Source organism: Centruroides sculpturatus, unplaced genomic scaffold (genome assembly GCF_000671375.1).
Source record: "Centruroides sculpturatus isolate CEXI.00-Female unplaced genomic scaffold, Cexi_2.0 scaffold984, whole genome shotgun sequence".
Classification (NCBI taxonomy): domain Eukaryota; kingdom Metazoa; phylum Arthropoda; class Arachnida; order Scorpiones; family Buthidae; genus Centruroides; species Centruroides sculpturatus.
This window is the reverse complement of record NW_019385216.1, coordinates 66802-92701: the sequence shown is the minus strand read 5'-3', so window position 1 is coordinate 92701 and position 25900 is coordinate 66802. Positions and strand designations below refer to the sequence as shown.

Genomic DNA, 25900 nt, shown 5'->3' with positions numbered 1-25900 from the left:
AACACGGGATAAATTAATATACTTTTTCGTACATAATTGGTTATCCGAAAAATAAGTTATCCAAACAACCCCAGTCCCCAATTGATTCAGATAAGCAACGCTCTACTGTATAAAGCAATCATCAATTTTAAGACTTAGATAAAAAGAGTAACTGAAATCAGGCATATTATTAATTCAAATTATCTTTAATTATGAAAAGATGTTTAATGTTAATTATATTGAAGTTTTTATAACTATTAATAAAAATCAATATAATGTATTTATATATTTTTTTTTTTTTTTTGAATCAATCAAATTATTTAGAATTAAAAATTAAAAGATAGATTTCACTAATCATCAGTGGCGTAGCTACAAATTTTGTTGCCCATAGTGTGCCCAGTTTGTTTGCACCCAAAGAAGCTGCCCATTCTCCCCTAGTTACATCACTGCTCTTCACACATATAACAAGTAATAGTTATAATAAGGAAATCTTTCAAGTGCTGTAATGCTTCTCATTATAACTGAATTTGAATGTGATTTGTTTGCAAAATCTAATACAAGTTAAATTGATGTATGTACTACATTAAAAATTAAAACCAATTAAAAATATTGTAGCCAACAAATTTAGAAGAAGATTATAACTGAAAAAAATTTAATTAGAATTAATAATACAGTAAGACCCCACTTAACGTGGGGGATGTGTTCCTAGACAACAAAGCGCTAAGCAAATTCACGAATCATGGTATGCATATTTGACCAGAGGGGGCATGGGGAAAGGGGAGAGGTGTGAAAATGGATAGGGATGAGGGTGACGGTTACTCTGGAATGTCCTTCGAATCGTCTTGCTACTCTGTTTGTTTTACTGTGAATCTACTTATCATTTTGTTTTAACAATGTATATTTTTACAACTTTACTGTTTTACCAGTACCTCAGTTTATTATTATGTTATTGTATCAACATTACTGTTTTTTAATGGAAAATTTTGTTTTATCGCTTGTTTAGTCTTTTAATTAATGTTCAATGCATCGAATCCACATGTCAAATGTAAGTCCACATTCTTTGTTCATTTCTGTCAATCACAGTCTTTTTATAAAAATTGTTAACCTCCTATTATTTTTTGTAGCACAAAGCTGATGAGGGACTCCATGTCCGAAATGCATTCTAAAAATCAAATAGTGTTTTTCTAAATCTAATTTGATGTCCTGTGGTGGTGTAATAAGTCTAACGGTAAAGCCAATCTTAGTGCTCACAAGCCATAATGTGATTTTGTTTACTACAGATGCAAACTTATTTAATTAAAAAAGATTAATTTAAACAGAGATAAAAATAAATTAATACCAGGTTTTCATAGATTCTCAAATTCTGATTTGTATTCTCTGAAAGTAAATCTGATATGGCTTCATTATAAATTTCCATATATGAAATCCTTAGTAAAAATTCTCTATCAGGCATCTATAAAAAGAAATTTTATAATTATTATTAACAAATAAAATTTACTGTGCTATAATAAACCTTAAACTTACATTTTCAATAGTATCAAATATCGAATTTATTGTGAAAAATATTATGCCCGGATTATCTCCGGTTCCGACCATTGTGTAAGTTTTTCCAGATGATGTCTGCCCATAAGCAAAAATTGTTCCTGGAAAGTGCAAGAGATAATTAAATTATATAAAATTGTTTCCAACTTATTATGAATTCTAATGACTCACCATTAATTCCTTCCATAACAGAATTAACAATGGGAAGACATATCTCTTCATAAATGCAGAAATTGCTGTCATTTACATTAAACACTCGATCTGTAGAACAATTTTTTGTATTAACTTTATTAATTTAAAAATCTTAGAATGTAACTTAAAATTTATAACCTTTAAATAAATTTAATTTTTCTACATGCATTTGTCTGTGTGAAAATTAATGCGTTTTCCAAGTCTTTTTTGCACTTTAATACTAAACTCAATGTTGAAATCAACTTTCATTATGTTCAAAACAATCTATTAGTTTTTAATGTAATGTTAATTTGTATCATTTGTTGGGTTTATCAACATCTGTATACTTATTTATTCATAATTATTTAAAAGCAGCACTCATTATAATTATGCTGGTTATGAAACAAAATAGCTATCTGCAAGAAGTTTGATGACACCACAAGCTGATGGTGCTTGACTGTAATATTACCTCATTATTATTATTTTAACTTAAGTGTTATGATAACTGGCTATGCCTTATACTACAGAATACAGAGGTTTTATAGTAGAAGGTTATAAAGAAGATATGTTATCAAAAGTTAAGGCAATATATATGCAAAAATATCGTAAATCACTTGTCTCTACAAAGGTTTGTTTACAAACTTCTTAGTAAAGTGGTAGCCTGCATTGTCTTTATATAAGTCTTTATATAACAAAAAAATTGTTATAAGCAAGAAGTAATCCTAGAAAAGACTTCAAGAATTTCAAGCATGCTTAGAAGTAAAAGCAAATATCAAGAGACTACACTAGCTTACAGTTTTTTTAAAAAAAAGCTACAGAAGCTACAGAAATAATCAAATTTTGAACTTTAAAGTAAAGAGTTGTTTGTAGATTATTATTTATTTAGTTATGTAAAGTTTCAAACGTTAGCTCTTGAGTCCATATTAGAATTTCCTCTTTCTAACAGATTGAAACACCCTGTATGTTGGATGGTAAGTGGTGTGTGGCAAGTTGAGCATATCAGCTGAGTATCCCTAGTTATTAGATAATTATCTGTTAGTCTTGTGTGTCAGGTTCTCAATCAGGCAAGTACTATTTCTTCTTTCCAATTTTTCTGTTAGCTGGTTGTCCATTGTATTAACTCCAGTTTTATGGTGTGTAGTTTATTGTTGAGCTGTTTGTCTCAGTCCTCTTGCCATTTGTTGTATATATACTTGTTGATATAGTTACCTAGGCCTTTATAGTAGTCTGGATATTCTTGCTTGGTTCCTGTTTTCTTGTTTTGCAAGTTTGTCTGCTGTTTCATTTCCTTGGATCCTGTAGGTCTGGGCAGCCAGTACAAGGCTATTGTATTTCCTGCAAGTTTGAGATGTTGGAGTAGGTGCTTTATGCTATTGAGAGTTGGATGGTCTGTTATCCTAAAACTATTGATTGCCTGCAGTGCACTGCATGTGTCCATATATACGAGGTCTGTTCAAAAAGTATCGGACCTTTGGTCGGCAAAAATACATTTATTGATTTTGAGGTACAAAACCCTAATCCCCTTCAAAGTATTCTCCTTGGTAGTGTATACACTTCTCCCAGCATTCCTGCCATTGCTGGAAACACTGCTGGAATGTATCTTTTGGAATGGCCATCAGCCGGTCGATGTCTTCTCTCGACTAAAATCAGGTTCCTTTTAGCGGCATTTCCAGCTTGGGAAATAGCCAAAAGTCACACGGAGCCATGTGGGGGGAGTACGGAGCGTGACAAACGACAGGAGTGTTGTGTTTGGCGACGAAAGCCCGAATCAGATGCGCAGAATGGGCGGACGCGTTATCACGATGGAGCTGTCAAGTTTTGATCGACCACAGATCCGGTCATTTGCATCACACAGCATCGCAAAGATGACAAAGGACCTCCTGGTCGTACTCCTTTGCGATGGTTTGGCCTCGTGGTGCATACTCACAATACACCACCCCACGAGAGTCGAAAAAACTGTCAACATGACCTTGATATTGCTGCGGGCCTGCTGCGCTTTTTTTGGCCTCGAGGATCGTCCCCGAAAGCCTGCTGAATCTTGCGAATGGTTTATGCTCGGGTATCACCAAGGTTTTTGGCAAAATTTGATGTAATATCGCTGCTCGTGTTGTTCAGTCATTTTCCAACTTACTGGAATCCGACGAGAGCTTGCTACATGTCCTCACTCATAGGCCGACTGCCAACGACTGACGTTTCCTGCAGGCAGGAAAATATTCAGGGCTGTGCATGACTGCCCCCTCCACAACTCCACCGAAAGAGGCCCCCCGCGCATCATTGGTTCACGTGGAAAAAATAAAGTCCGATACTTTTTGAACAGACCTCATATATTATAGTTTGTCTGTAGTCATGTCTTTGTACATGTTGGAGGGCCTTAAGAATTGCAAACAGCTCTGCAGTGTAGTGTTGTTTCTGTAAACAGAATTCACAGGAGAAAAATAAAAAAACAGCATTGCATGCACCTAATGGAAAATAGGCATAAAAACACAAACAAAACACAAGAAGAAAGCAATCAATGGCAACTATTTTGTTTATTTGTTTGTTTATTTTTGTTTAGATTATTATTATAACTATTTTGTTCTTGGATCACCTCTCTATGTTGGCAAGTGAAAAGATCATCTCTCCATACCCGACCAGTACAAGGATTGCCTCTCCAAGGTCAGCAGGAACTGTACAAGCAGGGTCATGGAAAGGCAGGGGCAGAGGTGTGTCCAGAGCACAAAAATTCCAAATTTGTTACATGGGCAAACTAATAAATTCATAGAAAACTGTCACACATGAGTATGAAAAATTATATTAATAAAAAGTGATTTTATAATTTTAAAATTTTTAACAGACAAAGAAAGGTTTATCCAAAAGCACCATATTTAAGATTGCCCTTGGTGTCAAATAGTCTAGCTACATATATAGGTACAAAGATAGTTTCTTTTGTGGTGACAAGTGCAAGATTTGTTTGTCAGTGACTATCAGGTACAAGGATCACCTCCTCTGTGCCTAAACAAGTACAAAAATTGCTTCTGGCTCCACCTCAACTCTTTCACAATATGACAAAGTCAAGCAATGACCTAGACTTTAACAATTAGTTTAGAATTATTCCATAAAGAATTAATTATTTATGCAAATTTATTTACTATTGAACACAATGAATCAACTATTTATGCAAATATAGCTTATAAAAGTAATGATGTTATTGTAAATAGTTATATCTAATAATAATGGCATGCTTAAACAGTCAAATAAATAAATTTGTTCAAATTTAACTTTCCTCTACACTCAATAATAATAATAAAGTCAAGTATTTTACGATTAAACTGTTAAGAATATTTTATTACTTCATAGATAAATCAATAAATTTTGTGACAAGAATCCTATAACAACTTTCATCATCACTAAAATATTTGACATTATTCTAGAACAGTTGTTCTCAATCCATATTCTGCAGACTTACCCCAAGTGTTCCACAAAAATAGATTTTAAAGTTTTTATTGCAAATTTATTCCAATGTACTACAACATATTACTTTATTCACGAAAAATTCCATGTATGCTATTTTATTCAATACACTAAAATTCATTAGTTTATTGCTTTATTGTTTCATGAGAATAGTAAACCTGGAATTGCTTATCAATGTTTGAATATATTGATCCTAATGCTCCATGTAATAGAATATAGGAATAGTGTTTTGCAGTCTCAAAAAATTGAGAACAACTGTTCTAGAAATTTAATGTGATCAATATGCTGATCGATCAATTGCACTTCACATTAAACTTTAATTGATAACATAAAAGCAGCATTACTCACCAAAAGTATAGGAACAATTTGGCACTAGTTTTCCAGTATTATCTACCTGAGAGATCGTATTTTTATTCTCCACTTTCCAATAAATTTCTGATCTATTGTTTTTCTCACTGAAGAATATTTAAAGTAAATGTAAATAATCATAATCAAGGACTAAAAAATATTTTAAAGTATTTAATTAGTTACTGTAATAATTTATATAAGATTAATATTGGTTTTTAAATTTTCTCTTTTCTAAGTAAGCTATCCAATACTTATTTAACTGCTTTGGAAAACTTGCTCAAGCAAGAATTTAAACTTAAATTGGACCACCAAGAACTTGCATAGGGGTTGCTTTATCCCAGACCCCTTCTGTTACATTTTTTTAAACAAATGAAATATCAGGTCAGTCCATAAGTTCGTGCACATTTTTATCTACAAAAAAAGCAACAAAAAATTTTAATTAAATCTTATTTCAATCTATAATGTATTCACCATTATTTTGTACAATTTCTTGCCATCTTGATGGTAGCTTTTTAATCCCGTCTTTGTAAAATGATTTCGGTTTTGAATCAAAATATTCAGAAATAGCCTTTTTTACATTGTTCTCATCCTCAAAAGTTTTTCCTTTTAAAAAATTCTGCAAACTCCGAAAAAGATGATAATCACTGGGAGCAATATCTGGCAAATATGGTGGATGAGGTAAAATTTCCCAGTTGAAGCTTTGGAGTTGAGCAGTTGACGTTGTTGTCAGTTAGCTATTGACAGTTCATGTGGTATCCATTTTCCTAGCTTTGAAACTTTTCCGATTTGTTGTAGATGTCTATGAACAGTTCCATGGGATGAATTTAAACGTTCCGCAATTTCATCAACTGTTAAAGATGGTTCTGCTTCAACTAGTGCAGAGAGAGCATCATCATCAAAGTCAACGGGTCTTCCAGTACGAGCCTTATCCTCCACACTAAAATCATTATTTCTAAATCTTTCAAACCACTTCTGCGCAGTCCTTACACTAATTACAGTTTGATTATGAACAGTATTTAATTTTTTGGCTGCATTTGTAGCATTCTCATCACTTAAAAATAAAAAGTATAAAACATGTCTCTTATATTCATCTGTTACTTCCATTTTAACGAAAATAAACAACTGAAATGTTCCCAATTCTGAACAGTATTATATGAATGAGATCCAATTTAACACTTCAGTGTAAAAAGTATCACATTAGACTGGCATTTTTAACAGCAAAACAAGATTTTTCTCAAGGTCATAAAATAGGCATGAACTTATGGACTGACCTGATATGTAAAATGTATTATTATTAATAAAATAGAGTCTTAAAAGCTATTTTCTGTCAGTAAAAATAATATTAATTTTACAGAGGTAGAAATAACTATGGGCCAACTAAGTTTTGACCAGGCCTGGAAAAAAATTCTCAACAGCCCTGAATCTATACAATTTTATGCCGTTACCGAAGAAACCAATTTCATACAATCTAGTAGAAAACAAAATGCACTTCTTTCTTTGAAAAATATTGAATACAAAAATACATAGTATGTAATATTGTAACTATCCATAAATTCCTCGAGTAGTAATAATAAATGGGTCCTCTGAAAGTTTCTTGATACATGAAAATTTGTACGAACTGTATTTTTGCAGATTGTCTGGTATGTCAATCTATCTGGGGAGGCCAAAAAAATCAGATATTTCTGTGTTGTAAAAACCGGAATGCCAGTTTAAGTGAGATTTATACAGCCCTCTCTCCAGAGAGTGCACAAAAAATGAATGAGTTACATCAGGTAAAAAAGAACAAGTTTTTATTCTAAAACTGTGAAACTGTCAGCATTACATCAAAAATTATGGTATGGTGAAATTAAACATACCATAATTTTTGATCTTTTGTCTTCTTTCTAACAATGTAAAACAGTCGTGGAATGTCGAAAGTGCTTTTTTTATGTTTATTTTATTCTAATTTAATTCAAAAACAAAAATAAACACATTAAATTTCAGAAACTGGCTGTAAATTATCACAACTGACATCAATTAAGATTGTTTTGTGCAAAAATTGAGAGGAAGGTGTTATTTTTAAGGTCAGTGCAGATAGTCAGTGTAGCCCACACTGACTGACCTACTACTACTACTACTACTACTACTACTACTACTACTGTCAACAAGACTAATTGTTTTATGGTCCTGTAAATGAAAATACTGTAATTTGACTAATAAAATATGTAATTAAAAACAAAAATGATTTTAGGCAAGTCAAATTACAATATTATTTTACAGTATGTAAAAGAATGTTTTCTTTAACATTTAATTAACAACTAGTTTTGTTAAGTTGGATTAATTTTAGTTTTTAGTTGCAGTTTAACTGGCATGCCCCCAGCCGGTCATTCTGCAAAAATGCGGCAACAGTTTTTCTTTCCACTTGTAAAAGGGTGCAAATATGTCCAATTTTTCCAATAACATGACCATAAATTTGCTGACTAACACTCCTCGGGCACTTCATCTTAAGAGAAATTTCCTCATTGGAAAAAAAACCAAACTTGGGATTGTTGCTTTGTTTCTGGCTCATACTGACAGACATATTTCATCACCAGTAATATTTGTGGGATATTATAATCCCACAAACATTTTGACATCCCATTTGCAAATTTTTCAATCATGTTGCAACACCATTAAACACAAATCTCCTCTTTTGCTCCTAGTGAAAGAATTTGGCATCTAGCATCTTCACCTACAGATAAAAAATTTTCCTTAGGAAAAGGTATGTGTGAACAATTTTGTACACTGCTATTGATCCAATTTGTAAAGTTCTCTCAATCTCACTTTACATTATCTTGGGTCCTCTGTGATAATGACCTATACAAACCACATTCTCCAAGGTAACTGTAGTAGAGTGGTGGCCATTTCAAACTTCTTCTCTCTTCATCACCAGAAAGTCCTGTGTTTGTGATGGAAAAGCTGAAAGGCTGCCTGCATATACATGAGACATGGTGACTCAGACAAACCAGATTTAAAACCACAAAACATTATCGCCTGAAAATGTTTACAAGTCACGTCCACTGTTTCTTGCAGTCAAAATTTTCCATTTTGCACACTTAGGTTGCATTTACACTGCTAATGAAAAAAAACAAAAGTCATGTTTTAATCATTTGTCTTTGTGAAACATCCACACTAGTTGTAATCGTTGGTCTTTTCTCTTAGTCATTCGTTGTTCCAAAGTTAGCCAAGATTCAACATTTCTCATTGTCATAATGGAATTGGCCAATCAATGTGAATTTTCCACAATTCTTTTGAACAAGACGGAGGAACCGCTAATCTCTTGTGTCAAAGAAAGAGGCCCTACAAAGCTTAATAAATGGTCTAAAGTATTTGGTGACAAACAAAAATAATTTAAAAATTCCTTTGATATCTTTTAATCCTAATTTCTGTACCAAAGCATGCAAATCACCTCATCTTTCTCTCAATATAAATGGTTATGATTACCATCAACGTTTTGATATTTTCCTTAACAAAAGTAATAAATTCCTCTGTCGAAGTTGAAGAATTCACATTTTACTCCTCACATCCAATTTTAAAACAGAAGAGTCCAGTCTAAAAGTATAGAAAGCCACAGAATAATGCTAAGCCTAATGTACTGTACAGTACATTGCGCATGCTCTAAGATAAAAACTAATGAATGCTTTGGCAATGAACTAAAACACAAAAGCAAGACTTTGTTATCATTAGGATCTGTGGTCGTCGTTGTCAGTACAGGTATACCTCGCCTTACGTCGGTAATTGGTTCCAGGAAAACGACGTAAGTCGAATTTACTTGTCTATGAATCTGTATTTTATTTATTAATGCATGTTTAATAATATATGGTTAATAAAAGTCTATTTTAAGCTTACAAACAAATAAATTTTAGTTTTTAATATAGTACAGAAAAAAGTATTCTAAATTTACGAATGCATATACTGTAAATACAGAACATACTCGTATATAGTTTAATATGATTCTATGTGCTTTAAACGTTTTTCTAGTGATATTACGACTTCAATATTCGTGGCAGACAGACGTAAAGTCGAATAAAATGACTTAAACTTGATTTTTATTTTTTCGTATACTTTTTTGACAAACGACGTATAATCGGGAACGACGTAACTCGAAACGACGTAAGTCGAGGTATACCTGTAGTATGAATGCAGCCTTACAATGGTAACAGACATCTAGTGATGTCAGCACCCGCTCAAGCATTTATATCGCCCTGGACAAAAAGACAAATTGCCACCCCTAAAATTTATTTAGTGAGAAACATGTAATATGAAATTATGAATCAAGTACAAAACAGTAAAAATTAAAATATACCTGTACCTAGTTACAAATTGTTAACTACATGCATTTTTAATGATATTACAAAAATGTATTATTGTACAATCAAACAAAAAACTTATATCCTATAAAAACTAAACAAAAGTACAGTACATCAACTATACTAAAATCAAAAACTTTTTTCTCACTTTTAGTTCTGCAAACTTTTTTATTAATTCTTTTAAGTTTACTTGATCAGCAGTTTCATGTGCAATGGCCAAAATGGCTAAACTATTACGATGATTTTGCATGATAGTGGAACGTAAAAAGTTTTAAATTAATTTTTATTTAGAGAAACACCTTTCCCCCACTAGCTACAGTTATTGGTATGATCAGCAGTATTCTTAAGGTGACACTAAGGTTTGAGACAAAATTTAACATTGTTGCTTATGCTTTCCTTTTTGCCCAAAAGCCCTCTTTCATGGTTGTTTTCTTCAGAATTAAGGAATGCAAATATGTTCTTAGCTTTTAGGCAAAAATAATAAATATGAAATGTAAATTGCATGGTAATTTTAGTCACAGAAAAAATCGACAAATATAAATTTCGATTAATTAAGTATTTAATTTATAAATATTTTGTCACATTCACAACCAAAATGCCACCCTTTAGATATGCCGCCCCTGACAAATGTCCAGATTGTCTGCCCCTAGAGGCCTATATATATAACCCATTCAACGGGCCCTGGTGACGTATCTTATGTAAATGTTTATTACATATACAACAGATGTTTCTGTACAGATACATTTTCCATGTCTAGAATCTTTCAGAGTAGACCACACACAAAGTAGCAATAGAGCAAACTAAAAAAATATCAATTAGGCCTATTGTACTTCTCAACTTTTAAGACAGTTTCGAAACAAAGCAGTATGAAAACTTCATTCTACATCTATCTAATAATATAATACACGAGTAAATATAAGTTTGGGTAGTTGTGTTTGTGGCATTTGACAAAATGCAAATCTATATATATAACCCATTCAATGGGTGTCTGTCCGCGTAACCGTTTGATAATGGACACTAGAGGTGCCCCTATCATGTGTCATATTTCAAACATTCAAATTAACAATTTTAATTATTATTTAAATTAACAATATAAATTATTATTATTCATTTGGCCCATAAATTATTATTTGGTCAATATAACAATATAAATAATTCAGTATATTTGTAATAGGAATTTATTATTTCAGGGGCTTATATCTCGCAAAGGGTCGCGAGTAGGGGTATGGTTCCTTTGACTTTATTGTTCGCACAGGGGCTACAGTTTGGGGGTCGCCACCTCTTCATTTGGAGGGTAATTCTTACCATTGGGACTTTAACAGAGCTGTACAGCATATTGATAGGAACAAAAAAGTCAAAGGAACTGTGCCTCATTGAAATTTGTAAATAACGCCCACCAGGGGGCGTCCCAGACTACTAGTGCTCTAATAGACAATAACTGAAAGCCATCACTTGAAGCCAATACTTCAATGTATTCATCTTGTTTTCCAGTACTACTAATATAATTTCCCACTCCATTTATCAATATTACACATATATCTGTTAATAATTTTAGCTAAACTTATCTTAAAATACATTAATATAATATGACAATAAAAATGCATCACTGTTATTTTGTGGTGCAACACAAATGAAATACAACACCATTGTCCATCTCATTAGTTTTTAACAATATAGGGAGAGTCCTTGCTAAAATGATTATAAAAATGCTGACCTCGATGACTATTGTCTTTCAGGTCTTTGCATTAGAATTTCATGCTCAAATATGAAGACACTAAATAAAAATTTAAATTTACCTTTATCAAATATCATCATTGTGTGATATCATATTCATTTGTGCCATGCATTCTTTATTTTGTTACAAAAGTAAATTGTATATTATCAACCAATGTCCAAACTTTGAAATTATTTTCTCTAATTTTCCACACATCCAACATCATCAGAATATGGTAAAAGATATGCTGATACATAAAAACTATAACCAAAAGTGTTTTATCAGCATTAAAAAGAAAATTTATTACATTTTTTATTGTGATATAATAAGAGTGCACAAACATTGTATCGGATCACAACTCCCAACAAAAAGATAGAAAAGACAATTGACTACATTAGCATTCTCAAAGCTAGAGTCAGACTCTCCCTAATACCCCGTTCGCACCGAGCATTTCGATTTAGATTGTGACTAAGGTCGGAGAGAGTTCCTTGGTGCGAACGCTCTCGATCGTTTCAATCTCGACTGAAACGAGGTTCTATCGCAATCGACTGGAGAGAGTTCTTGAAACTAGATCCAGTCATAAGAGAGAACCCACAATCCCACGCGCGCGAGAAAATACAAGATGGCTGCTGAACACGTGTCCGGCTATCGACAGAAAAATAAAAAAGACATCTGGAGAGACGATGACATCTGTCTATTATTAGATATACGGCAAGAAAAAGTATTTATTTCTAACCAAAACTTCCATTTTGTTTGTTGGTGTTCGTGACTTACCGCGTAGTTATGTCAATTTTATCATCGCGTGTAATAGCCGGGTTCTTCTCAAGCGAGTTACCTGTGCGAACAGCACGACGTTCCACTGGCGACAGTCACAATCCAGATTGTGGGTAAATCGAGATCGAAGTGAGTCGTGGATTGTGTGCGAACGGGGTATAACATAATAAAAGGAGTCTAGTCCCCAACATCCAGTACTAGGAGACATAATATGTCACCTTCTGAAGGTGCTTCTACAACATAGTTGCTTCCCACACACACAACTGCAAACAATGATATATGTACCAGGTTATAACAACAGTATATTTTTTTTTGTTATTTTCCAGCAATTCTGGCTATAAATATATTTTCTGTTTGTTATGTTATTTTCTAATTAGCATAATACTAAATTTATGTGGGTTTTTTTATGTTGTTATCTCTCCTTTAAAATAATTTGATGTGTAAAATTTATGAATAAGATTTCTAAAAAATGCTCTTTTATACTTACCGAGCAATCAAGGGCCTGACACGAATGGCTACATGTATATTATCAGACATCCTGTAAAAATTAAAGCAGAGTTAGATAAAATGATTTCTAATTGTCAACATAATTCATATAATATAATTATGATTAACAAAGGAATAACATTCACATCGTTATCATCTAGTTATTCTACTGGCATTTAGTTAAAATATAAAAATTTTGGCTTATATTGCATAATTTTAAGTTAGTAAATATTCTAAAATCATTGATGACTGCAGAATCAAGTCAGTTCAACTGAAGGAATATCAGAAAACAACTGAAGAATGACATCTGAAATCCATCACTTAATACAAGGAAAACTTGAAAAGTACAATTCCTATTCTTTTTATTCTGAATACACATAAGTCACAATACAGTAATACAGAGCACAGTCACTTTATTAAGACAGTAATTGGAAACTGGTAATCAAGGAATATTCTTATAGTGATCAGTCTCACGGCAAATTTCTATTTTATTCTAAACAACAAATAAAATGCCAATCTAAAAAATCTGCTTTAATAGACCTCCTCACTATTTGAATTTGTATCAAGTAACACCTTTTTGAAGTTCTTTTTGGCAACTAAGCCCATCATCAGGAAAAAACAGCAGTTAACTAGTTCCAGTTTAATTTTCATTTGGCTTCACAGAAGATGCTGAAAATGATGTCCCTGTGCATCTTTACATATGCTTAATCATGTTCCAAATGACTTTACATAAAATACCGATTTCATTAGCCTCAATGCTTCTGTGAATGCTTTACTTCAGTTTACATATAGTTCTGAAATTGGTCTCATACACTTTTCCATTTAAACATTCCCTATGAAATTTATATCAGTAACGTTTCATTATCTCAGTCAGCCAAATGTATGTGTATACGGGACACCTCGTATTAGACTAATTAAAAGTTTTTAATCTTATAAACAAGACAAACTTTATTAACTTCAATGTTAGGTCAAATCCCACTTCCAACAAAAATCAAGCATAAAACATTAGTATTTTTTCAAATCAACATAATACTGTAATATGCTATCTTACATAACCATCTTTATATTGTTCACAGGTAAGACACACAAATGCTTTGTCCAGAACTCTTTATGTTCACATACAGTTGCAATCAGATCTTCAATAACCATTCACAACACTTAGAACTGAAAGATACACCAGAGAGCCCAAAATGATTTGAGTGAAATGTTTTCACTTTCAATCTCGAAAAGAGCAGAGAATTGTATGTGACACAAGTTGGGTAAATAAGTTTGGTTGATATTTCTACTCAGTGTTAGATTATAACAAGAGCAAAACTATTCTAAAATATAAAAAATATTATTGACTTTTCATCAAATAAGGCTGAATATGAGTTACAAATTTTTCAGAAATAATTTTAGACAAATATCATACATAAAACTAGAATTAATTTCATGACAATAGTTATACTAGTGTTCTCTTTAAGTTAGTTTTTAGCCTATTTATGGACCAACTAAACCAGTGATTTCCAAATTTTTTTCAGCCACCACACCTTGGTTCCATAAACTTTTACCCAATGCCTCTAACCCATTTTTATTTGTGTGAGAAAGATTTAGAAATATTCTTAAAAAACTTTTCTATGAACCTCACACATTGTGTCCTTACCATATATTGTTCTCCATATCTGGAAATCATTAAACATAATGTTTCTTCTTATCTGTTTAATAGAGGAAAGAAGGTTGTCAGTGATTCCAATCCTTGTCTACAGTCACTGTTCGGGTAGTACCCTGCCTCTAGCACACCCTGCCACCCATTTGCTTCTTTTCACCACCCACGGGGCAGTAGCACCCATTTTGGGAACCACCATCTAAACATTTCCTCCAATCAGTTAAAATTATTATACAGTATTATCTTTAACTGACATTCATAAAAAAATTTGCAATAGTGGCCAACCACTGTAACCATCTAGCCATTTTCATGGGGAAAACACTTATACATAATAAAGATTTCACATTAAAATAGTCATGATTTTATCAATTATCATCTTATTTCATAAATAAAGACAACAGTTTATATTTATATTTATATAGTTCTTGTAAATAGGAAATTTTTCAAATTATCGGTCAGAGTTTCAGTTTAATTATTTGAGTTTTAACAATAAGCAACCACTGTAAAGCCATATGTTCAAAATTTTTTGTTACATTTTAGTCCATTGCAAACTTCATTCTAGGGATTGCTCAAAAAGTGAAATATTGGTTGAGTTGTTCTTCATCCAAAAAAGCACAAAATCACTTACTATCAAGAAAAAATATAAGCAATTAGAAGCATTAAATTAGGTGAGAATCATTCTGATGTCTGTAAAGCATTAAAGTTGGTACCTTCTACAATTTCAACGACAGTAACCAATTCAGAGATGATAAAGCATTCTTACACAGAAATTGTTAAAGCAAACATTTAAGAGAGTAACATAATAGAAAAAAATGGAAAAACTATTAGTGCTGTAGATTGATATGAAAAGAACATTCAATTAACTCAAACAGTAATCAAATGCAGTAATCGTGGACAAAGCATGATCCATATTTAATGAAACATGATGTCAATTTTCAAATTGAAGGAAATAATCTCATTTAAATATACAGTAGAGCATCGATTATCCGACCCCCGATTAACCGTCACCTCGGTTAACCGACCGTGTTCTAGTCGGCAAATTCAAATGTCCACTAGTGATGTGGCGCTACAATATTTGGCTATGTCTTGGCTATTTTAATATTATGGCTCCCTTTCATGGATTGACCATGAAAGGGAGCCAGTATTTAAACGAGGCTTAATTTCCTAATTTTTAACGATACAATAGCGACGATTATTATTTTTAAAAAAATTTGATAGGCTTAACATGAAGGAAGATTCAACACGAAGTAGGTTAATAGCGATATACTAATATACTAATTACATGGGATATAATAATATACTACACTAATAATGAATTTTTTCATACTTTTCGGTTATCCGACTTTTCAATTATCCGACAACCCCAGTCCCCAATTGAGTCGGATAATCGATGCTCTACTGTATTACAATTTTGTCTCAATTTACAAATAATTCCATTTATAAACAGTAGGCTGAGAATCTAACTACTTCATAAAGCAAAGCCTCACTGTCATTTTTGAAGTTTTTAAGTGTAATATTGTGTGCTAAGGAAAATCATAATGAGATGCAAAATATGGGACATATGGCAACCCTATCTGGATGTATGAATCATTACAGACTACAGATTAAAAAAAATTACTTTTCTGAAATATGTCTTGCTTTGTTTTCTACATATTTTGAGATTTAGAATCACTAACTGTCCTCCATTAAGCTGTATTATCCTCTCATTCTCCCTTTGAGTACAATTTCAATTGTTTGTTGTTTAATTTTTTTTTATTATCTCTGAAATAATACTGGCAAATGATATTACAATATTTTCTTGTTCTAAAGAAATAGGCACTACACACAAAACAATATCTAGTCTTTACATGTAGCACTTACATATAACTAGTTTGAGTCATTGAATCTAAAGTAACAGTTTTGTCTTTATCACTCACTAAAGTAACAGAAAGGAAAGACACTACTGATCACTATTGATCAGTTAGACAATCAAATAAAATTTAGCAACTCAATTACACTGGCATTGTGCAAATTTGGTAATAATTCTAACATTGAGTTTGAAACCATATTTATTGTCTATTGAATATTTCATAATTTACAGTTGGTCCACTTTACAATGTCTATGCAAGAAAGTTGGCAATCCTAACATAGTTGGCACAATGATAGATTGCACTTGATCAATACAAAATGTGGTTAGGTAAGATAGGGTAATGGAACAGAATAGTTCTGTGGAATTTTGCTGTACATGAAAGTACTTATGCTGAACAACTTTTATCAGTTATTAAATGGTTTAATTTAAATATAGCAATGCAACATATGGATGATCTTCTGAGAAGGAATACATAAGATGTGAACTCTGAATGAGGGGTTTCCCACCTCCATACAAGCAAAAAAGTCAAAGGAACTACTATATTTATGTATGTGACCCTTCATGAGATATTTGCCTCCAAAGGTCAGTTTTTTTGTGTATCAGTATACTGCCTGTACTCCATGCTCTGTGTCAATCGCATAGAGCATTATGCTCCACACGTAGTCATATGCATTCATGTTTACTATTGTTTGCAACTCAGCACTGTGGGGTGAGCCCCAAAACCCCTAAAACTATATAACATCAAGTAATCCACAGACAATCAAGTGGGCTAATCAAAGCCAGCATAGTCATATGGGCTAAATAGTTAAACACAACACTCTTAGTAGAATAACATAACTCACAATTGCCTGTCACCCATAAGTAGACATACAGATACAGCTCTCTGAAAAAGCTGTATCTCATGAAGGGTCATACATATAAGTATGATTTCTTTGACTTTTTTGGTGCTATGAGTATGGTGATAAAGTCCAAACCGTCTCATTTAGAGGTATAATTTTGCCAGGGAATGCCTCCTGGAAGATCTATGGGAAATGGTCCCTATTTAGGTGTTACTAAAAGAGTGATCACACCTAGCAATTTCCAGCCGCGCAGGCAACCACAACTGCAACAAGCATGAGTTGCGCACGTCCTCATGGTCACATTGTTTGCTGGCATTGCAACTCAGAAACACATGATCTTATAATAAACCAATAAAATTACAGAAGCCTTTTTTTTTTTTTTACTACTTTCATCAGTTTACATTCTACTTCAGAGTATTTGCAGAATTTCTTATTAAAACAGCAAGCAGTTCCTTTTCTGCAATGAATAAAAGAAAAAAGACAATCATTTTGATAGAGCTGGCAAGAATACATGAAGAGAAAAATAAGAGAAAACATTTATGCTGAGTTAAACCTTAGCAAAATGAAAATCAATAGGCTAAACAATCATGCTTCCACCAGCTGATGAATAAATTTAAGCTTTTGAATGCCGAAGGTTATTGAGGATATATCCATATGAATATGAATACTTTCCAAAGTATTTTAAGAAGGATAATAGCTAATAGCTCAAAATAGCTAAAGAAGATAAAGAAGATGTGTATCTTCTTTAGCTATTTTGTTCCATTTCACGCAAAGAAACATTCCATTTTCCATCCAAAGTTCCATTTCACCCAAAGAACGTCTTTCATTGACACTTTGTTATTTTCAATGTTGCCACCATATGACGTGGCACAAAGGCATTTGCTGATCAGATGCATGTTTGCAATCAGCACAAGTAGAACAAACTTTTTGTTTCTAGTTGCAGTTGCAAGCATGCCAGTTTTTAAAAGGCTTTTACAAGTTTATAAGAACAGCTGTCATGGTTGCAGTTGCCTGAATGGCTGGAAATTGCAAGTTGTGACCAAGGCTTCATGTGAAGAAAACACAGAAAACTTTACGTGGCCAGCTCATTGACGAAGTGCAAACCCACAACCAACTATCAGTTTTCAATGGTTTTATCCATTCGACCATTGACAATCCTAGTTATATAATGTCATTTTTCCTCAAAAAGAACATTCATGTAAACAAAAGCAAACTCTGCAGCCTGGGTGATAAATTAAAAAGTAGGGGAGGGCCAGAGGATGATCTACAAATTTGTATCATTCATACCTTTACTTCAACAGATGATGTTTTCTGGAATGTCTCGGTAGTTTTTTCCCCCTGAAAATAAGTTTAAAAAGCCAGTAGAGAAAAATTTTGATGCAGAGAGTATTATCCCATGCTGTTGCCCTATCTCCCCAAAAATAGGCACAGTTAATATTGACTAAGTGCAATACCGACTACATTCGCAATTCATGGGTTTTTGTCACATATAAATCTGAGCATTAACAATAACCATTAACAAACGGTACAGGTACATTAAACAATTATGCTGTAAGCACCACAATATAATTATATCAATTCTAGGTTAAATTTACCTTAGGTAGCCAAAATGGCGGCTCGTTTCTGATTCCAGCAAAACAAAAGAAAGGAAACAGTGGGGACGCACGTTCTAACCTAACCTAACCTAACCTATTCTAATAAATTACCATACTTATTACCAACCAAATTATTACAATAGGTTAGGTTAGAACGTGCGTCCCCACTGTTTCCTTTCTTTTGTTTGCTGGAATCAGAAACGAGCCGCCATTTTGGCTACCTAAGGTAAATATAATCCAATTCTAATATCCTTAAATCTATAAAAATAACCAACAGTTTAAAAGAAACTGTCATTTATAAATTATATATCTATTAAAAATTAACAGATTTCTGTTAATTATAATATTATATAATCAATTAGAATACAAATGCAGCTCTGAATGGCTTTAGTCTAGGGGGTCATAAATTTGAGGGGGGGAACCAAACCACCATTCAGAACTACAATTTTACCCTCAATGTACTGTATATTTGAGTTAAAATTCCATTTTAACTACATATATTTTGAGGAAAAAAGCAAAAACAAAATAGAAATTTCAATAGAAGTTACTTTTAAGTCAATATACAATATGCTTGTGTCATACACCTAAAAGCCACTTCTACCTTAATCTAATTCATCAATTAATGATAAAAACAAATGTAAATCACAATTACCTGATAGTTATAAGGTTAAATAATCTAATTAAAACACAAATAATTTAAAAATCGAGTTAAAATCGTATTTTATACTTCGAAATTTTAGTTTATTCCACCTGAATTTTCAAAACATATTCGAATAACACCGCCATTATTCGTTTGACGATAACATAGGTCGTTGCCGATCACGTGAACAGTAATTTAAAATTTTGGTTTTTACTATTATTAAGTTACTGGATATTTTAAAATTAAAACATTAGTAAATTATAATAATAATAATATAATGTAGGAATGATATTTTAATTATTTAAAAAATCGTTTGGTAAATGTAAAGGTGGATTAGTGTTGCCAGCTCAAATTTTTTAGATGGCAACTTTAAAATAAATTATTAAAATATTTTCAAAATTATAAAATTTAAACATAATTTGAGATGTTTATTGTTTATATGGAATTGTTTAAAATTTTCCAAAAATGCTTAATAAATGTAAAATCTCTAATATTTCTCGCGAATGAATCGACTCATATCTCGTATCTCGAAACTCACTATCCATCCGCCTTGTCCCTCACCACCCAGTCGTCCCATTGTGGGCCTGGCCGAAACCATAATGGGCCTGCTTTAAGAGGCCCTCTTACTGCCCACAGGGCGAAAAGAGTGAAAAAAAGTACGTTTAAAGCAGTAAAATTCCCAAAGTCTTGAATCTTGAACCTAGAATCGAAGACGGCCGCTTCGGTTATCCCTTATTTTGTTTATTATTATTATTATTTCCATCTCGTTGGCACTAAGAAAGAAAGCCGTTTTTGATTTTAGGCAAAAAATAGACGTCCGGATGGTGAGAGACGGGGCCCAATATATCAGATTCGAACCTCCCCGAAAAATTCCCAGTGTTCTTCGATCCGTTCGGGTTCGTTTCCGACTCCGCAGAGCGAGAATTGACAGCTTAATATACACAAAAACAATAGAGGTCCTAGAGATATTTAGAAGGGGTGCAGAAAGGAAACAATGTGCCTTATAAAACTTTTCATTACTTGAGGTACTTGCTTTATCGGGAAAAACCCCCAAAAGGGAGGTGCGCCCTACACTCTATGTACTCACTAAAAATCCGCGTCTGCACACAAATACATATACACACACACAAAAGCGTGGTCATTCAAAACAGAACTGGGCATCCTGTATTTGCTCATCAGTAAAATCATTGAACACTAATAGTTAGTCGCTTGTTCACTCCTTCACGAAACGTCGGCAACATGGAATTTTCAGTGATTTTGTGAAATGCGAACCATCCCCGTGATTAATTAAAATTTTAATCGAAAAAGTAAAATTTTAGACGAAAATATTCATTGATTTTGATGGGAAAATTATATTTTCTAAAACGAAGGAAACTTTTAAAGGTCACTTCCTTCAACGGAAGTTGAACATCCTTTTTGTTTTCCCTTATCTCCTAATAATTTTAGTCACCCTGGGAACTGTCAACCCCTCGGTAAATCCCCTTTTTCCTGTTCACGTGGAAAAACAGGAGATGCTGATTGGTGATATTTCGTGAGAAAAAGAATCTAGCATCATTCGAGGAGTACGCCGAAAGATCCGAAGATGGACGGATGTATTCCACATCATCTCTCGACGGCCAACGCCCATAACCGATTCCCGAAGTTCTATTAAATGAGTTAAAAAGTCGGTAAAAATAGAGAAGAAAATGTTTAATAATGTGCTAATGAAGAATTGATAAAGAGAAAAAGAACATTCCTCCAGAACCAAAAATACAAGAAGACGAATGAAGAAATGTCTGAGGTAGTATGATTTTTGATAGAAATTGTGAGCTCTCTCTCTCGAAATAGCTTTATTCCAAGATTCAAAGTTGTATAATCTTGTTTATTTTTGTTCCATTAAATATTTGTTTTATTGTTAAAGAAATGTCTCTTACGTTATCTGAATCAAACATATTTCATTATCTCCTTCACGAATCAATACGCGTGTTAATTCGCGTAATATAAATCTGATTAACTGGTGTCATCATCCTGACTGAGATCCGAATCACGAGATTTGGATCCTTTTTAAAACGCCCTGTCTAAAAGATTAGATCTCTCGATCCGAAACTCCGAGAATAGATTTCATTTAATCTGTGCCGATTAAGTGGTACATTAATTATAAGAATTGTACCCCAGGCTAACTCACAATTTCATCACATGTCTAACTCTTAAATAGAGGACAGTTTCTCATATAATGACCTACCGGGAAGCAGACCTTCCTAAATCGCCCATGTATTGCATTGCGTTATTCCATCAAACCAAACCATTATATAAACTCTATATTCTTGTTTTAATGTTATCCGCGCAGCGAAAGAATAGTCATGAGTCAGCCTAAGCTGGAAAAGTCTATGTCAGATGAAAGGGACATTTGATTAGCATATGAATAACATTAGAATTAAGAGTACAAGGTAAGTAATAAAATTTGTAAACAAAGTATAAAATTATGTTAAAAATGGTATAAAAACTTTTAACTCTGCAACACGTGCATGTAACAACACAAAATATGATCAAAATGTTCACTAATTTATGCAGAATTGATTGCTTGCCACAGAGGAGCAAGGATAGCCATACTTCAGATGCCAGTATGGAGAATTAATCGTTTTTCGGAGAATGGGTCGTCTCAAAGATTTATGGCCATCGCAATCACCAGATGTCTTTTTATGAGGACATTTGAAAGGCAAGATTTATGCAAATAAACCCACGACTATCGGCCAACTGAAATAAAACACCCAACTTGAAGTGCTGCCATCGACAGTGGCATGCTGCGGATGACATTCATGAATATGGACCGTCGTGTTGCATTGTATCGATATATGTATATTTTTACTTTGCTAGAGACAGAAATACATTAAAAACGTGAAAAAGATACTTCACTGTAGGAATAGTATTTAGAATAACGTTCTCCTATCACTAGATAACAGTAGGACAAAAAACGTGACATCTGGCAACTCTACTGTTTAGAGAATTTTCGTAAATATTGGCACAGAAATGAACTTTTCCCTGTAAAGACACGAAAATGGCGTATTAGAAGTATCATATCTCTTCCTATATCAAGTACTGTATAAGATCCATCATTCTCATTTCTGACGTTGCCCAAAGATATTTTTCAGGTCCTTCATACTTTACACTTCCAGTTAACAACTAGTTTTCTTGTTGAGTACAAACGTGCGCAATACTGGAGAATACTGCGATTACTCGAATATAACTTCCAACAGAAGTAATTAATTGTTTTAGTACATTGTTTTCATTCCAACCACACGAAAACCAGTAAAGCTATACACGAGTCATAAGAAATCTTCTCGTTGTCATCATGAAAATGATAGTTTTCAAGTGAATAAACTGATAAAAATGAGGGGGAAAAAATTAAAAATAACGTAGGTGACAAAAGGGAAAGTTTCTACTAAAACTCGAATTATTAGATCGCATGTACAACTGTACAAAGCATTTCTTATTCTCGGTTTGATACGCTTTACCATCTCAAAATTTTCTCTTACGGTCTTATAATCAGATTTTCCATATCTGAAGTTAACTAAAGGTACAAAACGCTGAAAATTTCATGATTTAAGACAATAAATTTCAATAATTGTATAATCTATTTTGATTTGAGGCCAAAAAAATAAACCATAAACCGAAGAGTATATTTCAATACGTAATACTTTTCAAAATGGTTAATGATTCGTTAAATTTCAAATTATTAATTTAAAGCGATATTGAATGTTTACCGTTTTCAAGAATTACATAAAAATAATATGATCAACAAAATAATTATCTAATGAGTAATAGTTTAACAATAACAGTTATTATTATGAAACAAAGAGGAGTGGTTTTTATGAATCAGTTAACGCAAACCCGTCCCGATCGTCAGCAAAACTACAGCAATATCTTCCCATCGTGTACATACTTTTCTGCGTACATGTAATTCTACATTTCTCAGGTATTCAGATATGTAACAAATTATTTCTTCTGGAAATTCTGTTAATAAGACGGAGCCGAGTTGAGATATTTGACATATTTCTGTTCTGTCGCATGACTCTTCTTCTTTTCTGGACACTTTATTCAAATAAAAATGATTTATTTATTCTTGTTATTGTTCGTGTTAACTTCAGTTAACTGTTGAATGCCGTCAAATTTACATTGGTGCAATAGAAAGGAATCTACGAGCAACAACGATTGGTAACTGTTTAAAATCAATAGTTGCCAATCGGTGTTGCTGAAGGATTCCTTTCTATATTAATACAGGATAGGAATAAATTACAAATAATAATTTGAAATAAAAACGCATATAGTAATTAATAAGACATTTAAATAAACATAAAACAAATTTGTCATTTGATTTTAAAAAAACAGCTATTCTTCGACTGATTCTTTGTAGATCTCTAATGACCATGGTTCCTGGTGTAGCCGAACGATAAATAATTGACTCCCAAAGGATAATTCGGCTTTGATATAATTTATTAACAAAAAAAATTCCAGACTCTAAATAGGCAAATACCTATACTTAAAACTAGGTTGTACAATACTAGGTCCGAACTCTCGTCCCGACACACCACGTGGATCCCACGTTCAACCGACAATAGAATCTTAGTCTAGTTTAAATCTAACTTAACTAATTACTTTAAACCTAGGGCCCAAAATTTTAGAGAAAGATGGAAAACGAAAAATCATAAAGAATGGAGAATAAAGGGGTGACTGGTCAAAACAAAAAAAACCTTAGATCCTCCACGTGACGACTTCCTTCCTTCCTACCTGGTCCAAACGTGTCCTCGCTCCACACTGTCTCGTCCTCAACTGATTCTCTTCCTGTTCGGACTTCCTTTTTGTCCACCTTGTCCGTCACCCCCCTCGACCAATCAGCCCCTATTGTCTAACACGGATTGGACCACATGGTTTAACCAACCTCATCGTGGATAAGTAAACAAAGGCCGGAAGTGGGGTTTTTCCATAAGACGTAGTCACAAGTAATGAAGAGAAAGGAAAGACAGAAGAAACATGGCTTAACAAAGCCAAACTGGTCTCGGGTTATAAAAGTATCGACACGAATATGTTGAAAATAGTGGTACGTGGTACAAACTCCTTCAATGAGACTATTGACTAAAAACGTTCATGGCAGGTGACACTTCCAGCACATTGTTGTTGCTACTCGTATAACTGGAACCTATCCTGAACCCTCTTCTGGAAGATTAATGGCGATCTCATACACCGTACCTTGTGAGAAAATACTGTCAAACTTTACCTGGCAAACTCCGAATTGTTTAGTGTGAAAGTGCTTCGTTTCTCTGTTCTATTTAAATTCTTTCCACTCGCGTTCGAGCGTATTGGCATCAATGGTTTCTACTTCTGCAACCATCGTTTTTCAAGTTTGGCATTTCTCGAGGAGGAAAAATGTGTAAATTAGGTCTTTCACAAAATGCAAAATAAAGTCACATATATAGATATAAAAAAACTCATTTTTGGACTTTCCAAAGTTTCGTAATAAGATGGCCGGGATGCCCAATTACGTGGCCTCGGCCACTTATGAGAGAGATGGAAGAGAATCAGCATCCTCATTCACGATATGTACTGATCTGTGTGTGAGAAAGGAAATAGAACAGTACAAATGTAAAATATGTTAACATTATGCGTTTATTCATTATGTATTATTATATTTACAGAACAGGACCAAAAAGAGAAGGGGGCCGCGGTTTTTGAGCTTATATATCGGGCAGACAAGCACTCGGGCGCATATATATTAACTGAAATAATTTAGGATTAGGTCCACTCATTAAGACAAAAATTTTATAGGTCAGCAATATCTTTAGTGGGTTGTTTCATAATTAAAAAATTAATTAGGAGTTTTATTTTTTCTATTAAACGTAACTGATTAAATTGGTTTTATAAATGTAATTTATTACCGTAAGAAAATAAAGAACAATTTCATATTTCCGTTAGAAATTTGTACAGTCGACCCCCTATAACACTGTTGATAATTCCGTTTTATATGAATTCCATGTTGTACGAGTCACTTAGATTTTACAAATACGTGTGCCAGGCTGTGAACGGCTTACGTATTTGTAAAATATAAGTGACTCGTACAACATGAATTTCATATAAAACGGAATTATCAACAGTGTTATAGGGGGTCGACTGTATTTAATTTGAATCGATTAAAATATTCTCTACAATATCCGCCATTACGATAGTCTTTATGTGATAATTTAATAAATATATAAGTGTTAATATATTATATATAATTGTCACGGAAGCGATTTTTTACAATTTAAATGTTATAAATATCTTAGAAATAATAAATAATTTATCTATAATTTTTTATAAACATTATCTCAAATTTCGGAATACCTTATTACGTCTTTTTTCACCAAAGATAATTTAACGAATCGAATTACTTATAATATTATATTTTTATACATAAAAAGTATTTAAATATATTTAAATGACGGTTTATTTTAACTTATGCGTATTTATATAAAATAAATTTTTTTGTGTGGCTACGTTTACACAAAAAAATATGGCGTCTAGTAGTTT

General features: G+C 32.8%; 1 protein-coding gene across 1 annotated transcript in view; it reads right to left on the bottom strand.

Moving 5' to 3' along the window:
- LOC111636291 (kinesin-like protein KIN-7N) overlaps positions 1 to 19551 on the bottom strand; it is a 48900-nt gene extending 29349 nt beyond the window's left edge. The window contains exons 1-6 of the mRNA XM_023381505.1: positions 19373 to 19551; positions 12794 to 12844; positions 5491 to 5597; positions 1693 to 1782; positions 1504 to 1622; positions 1319 to 1432 (exon numbers count right to left, since the gene is read on the bottom strand). Of these exons, the coding sequence (XP_023237273.1) occupies positions 1319 to 1432; positions 1504 to 1622; positions 1693 to 1782; positions 5491 to 5597; positions 12794 to 12843 (480 nt within the window). The 5' untranslated portion in view covers position 12844; positions 19373 to 19551. The remainder of the gene's footprint in view (positions 1 to 1318; positions 1433 to 1503; positions 1623 to 1692; positions 1783 to 5490; positions 5598 to 12793; positions 12845 to 19372) is intronic.
- Between the last annotated feature and the right edge of the window lie 6349 nt (positions 19552 to 25900).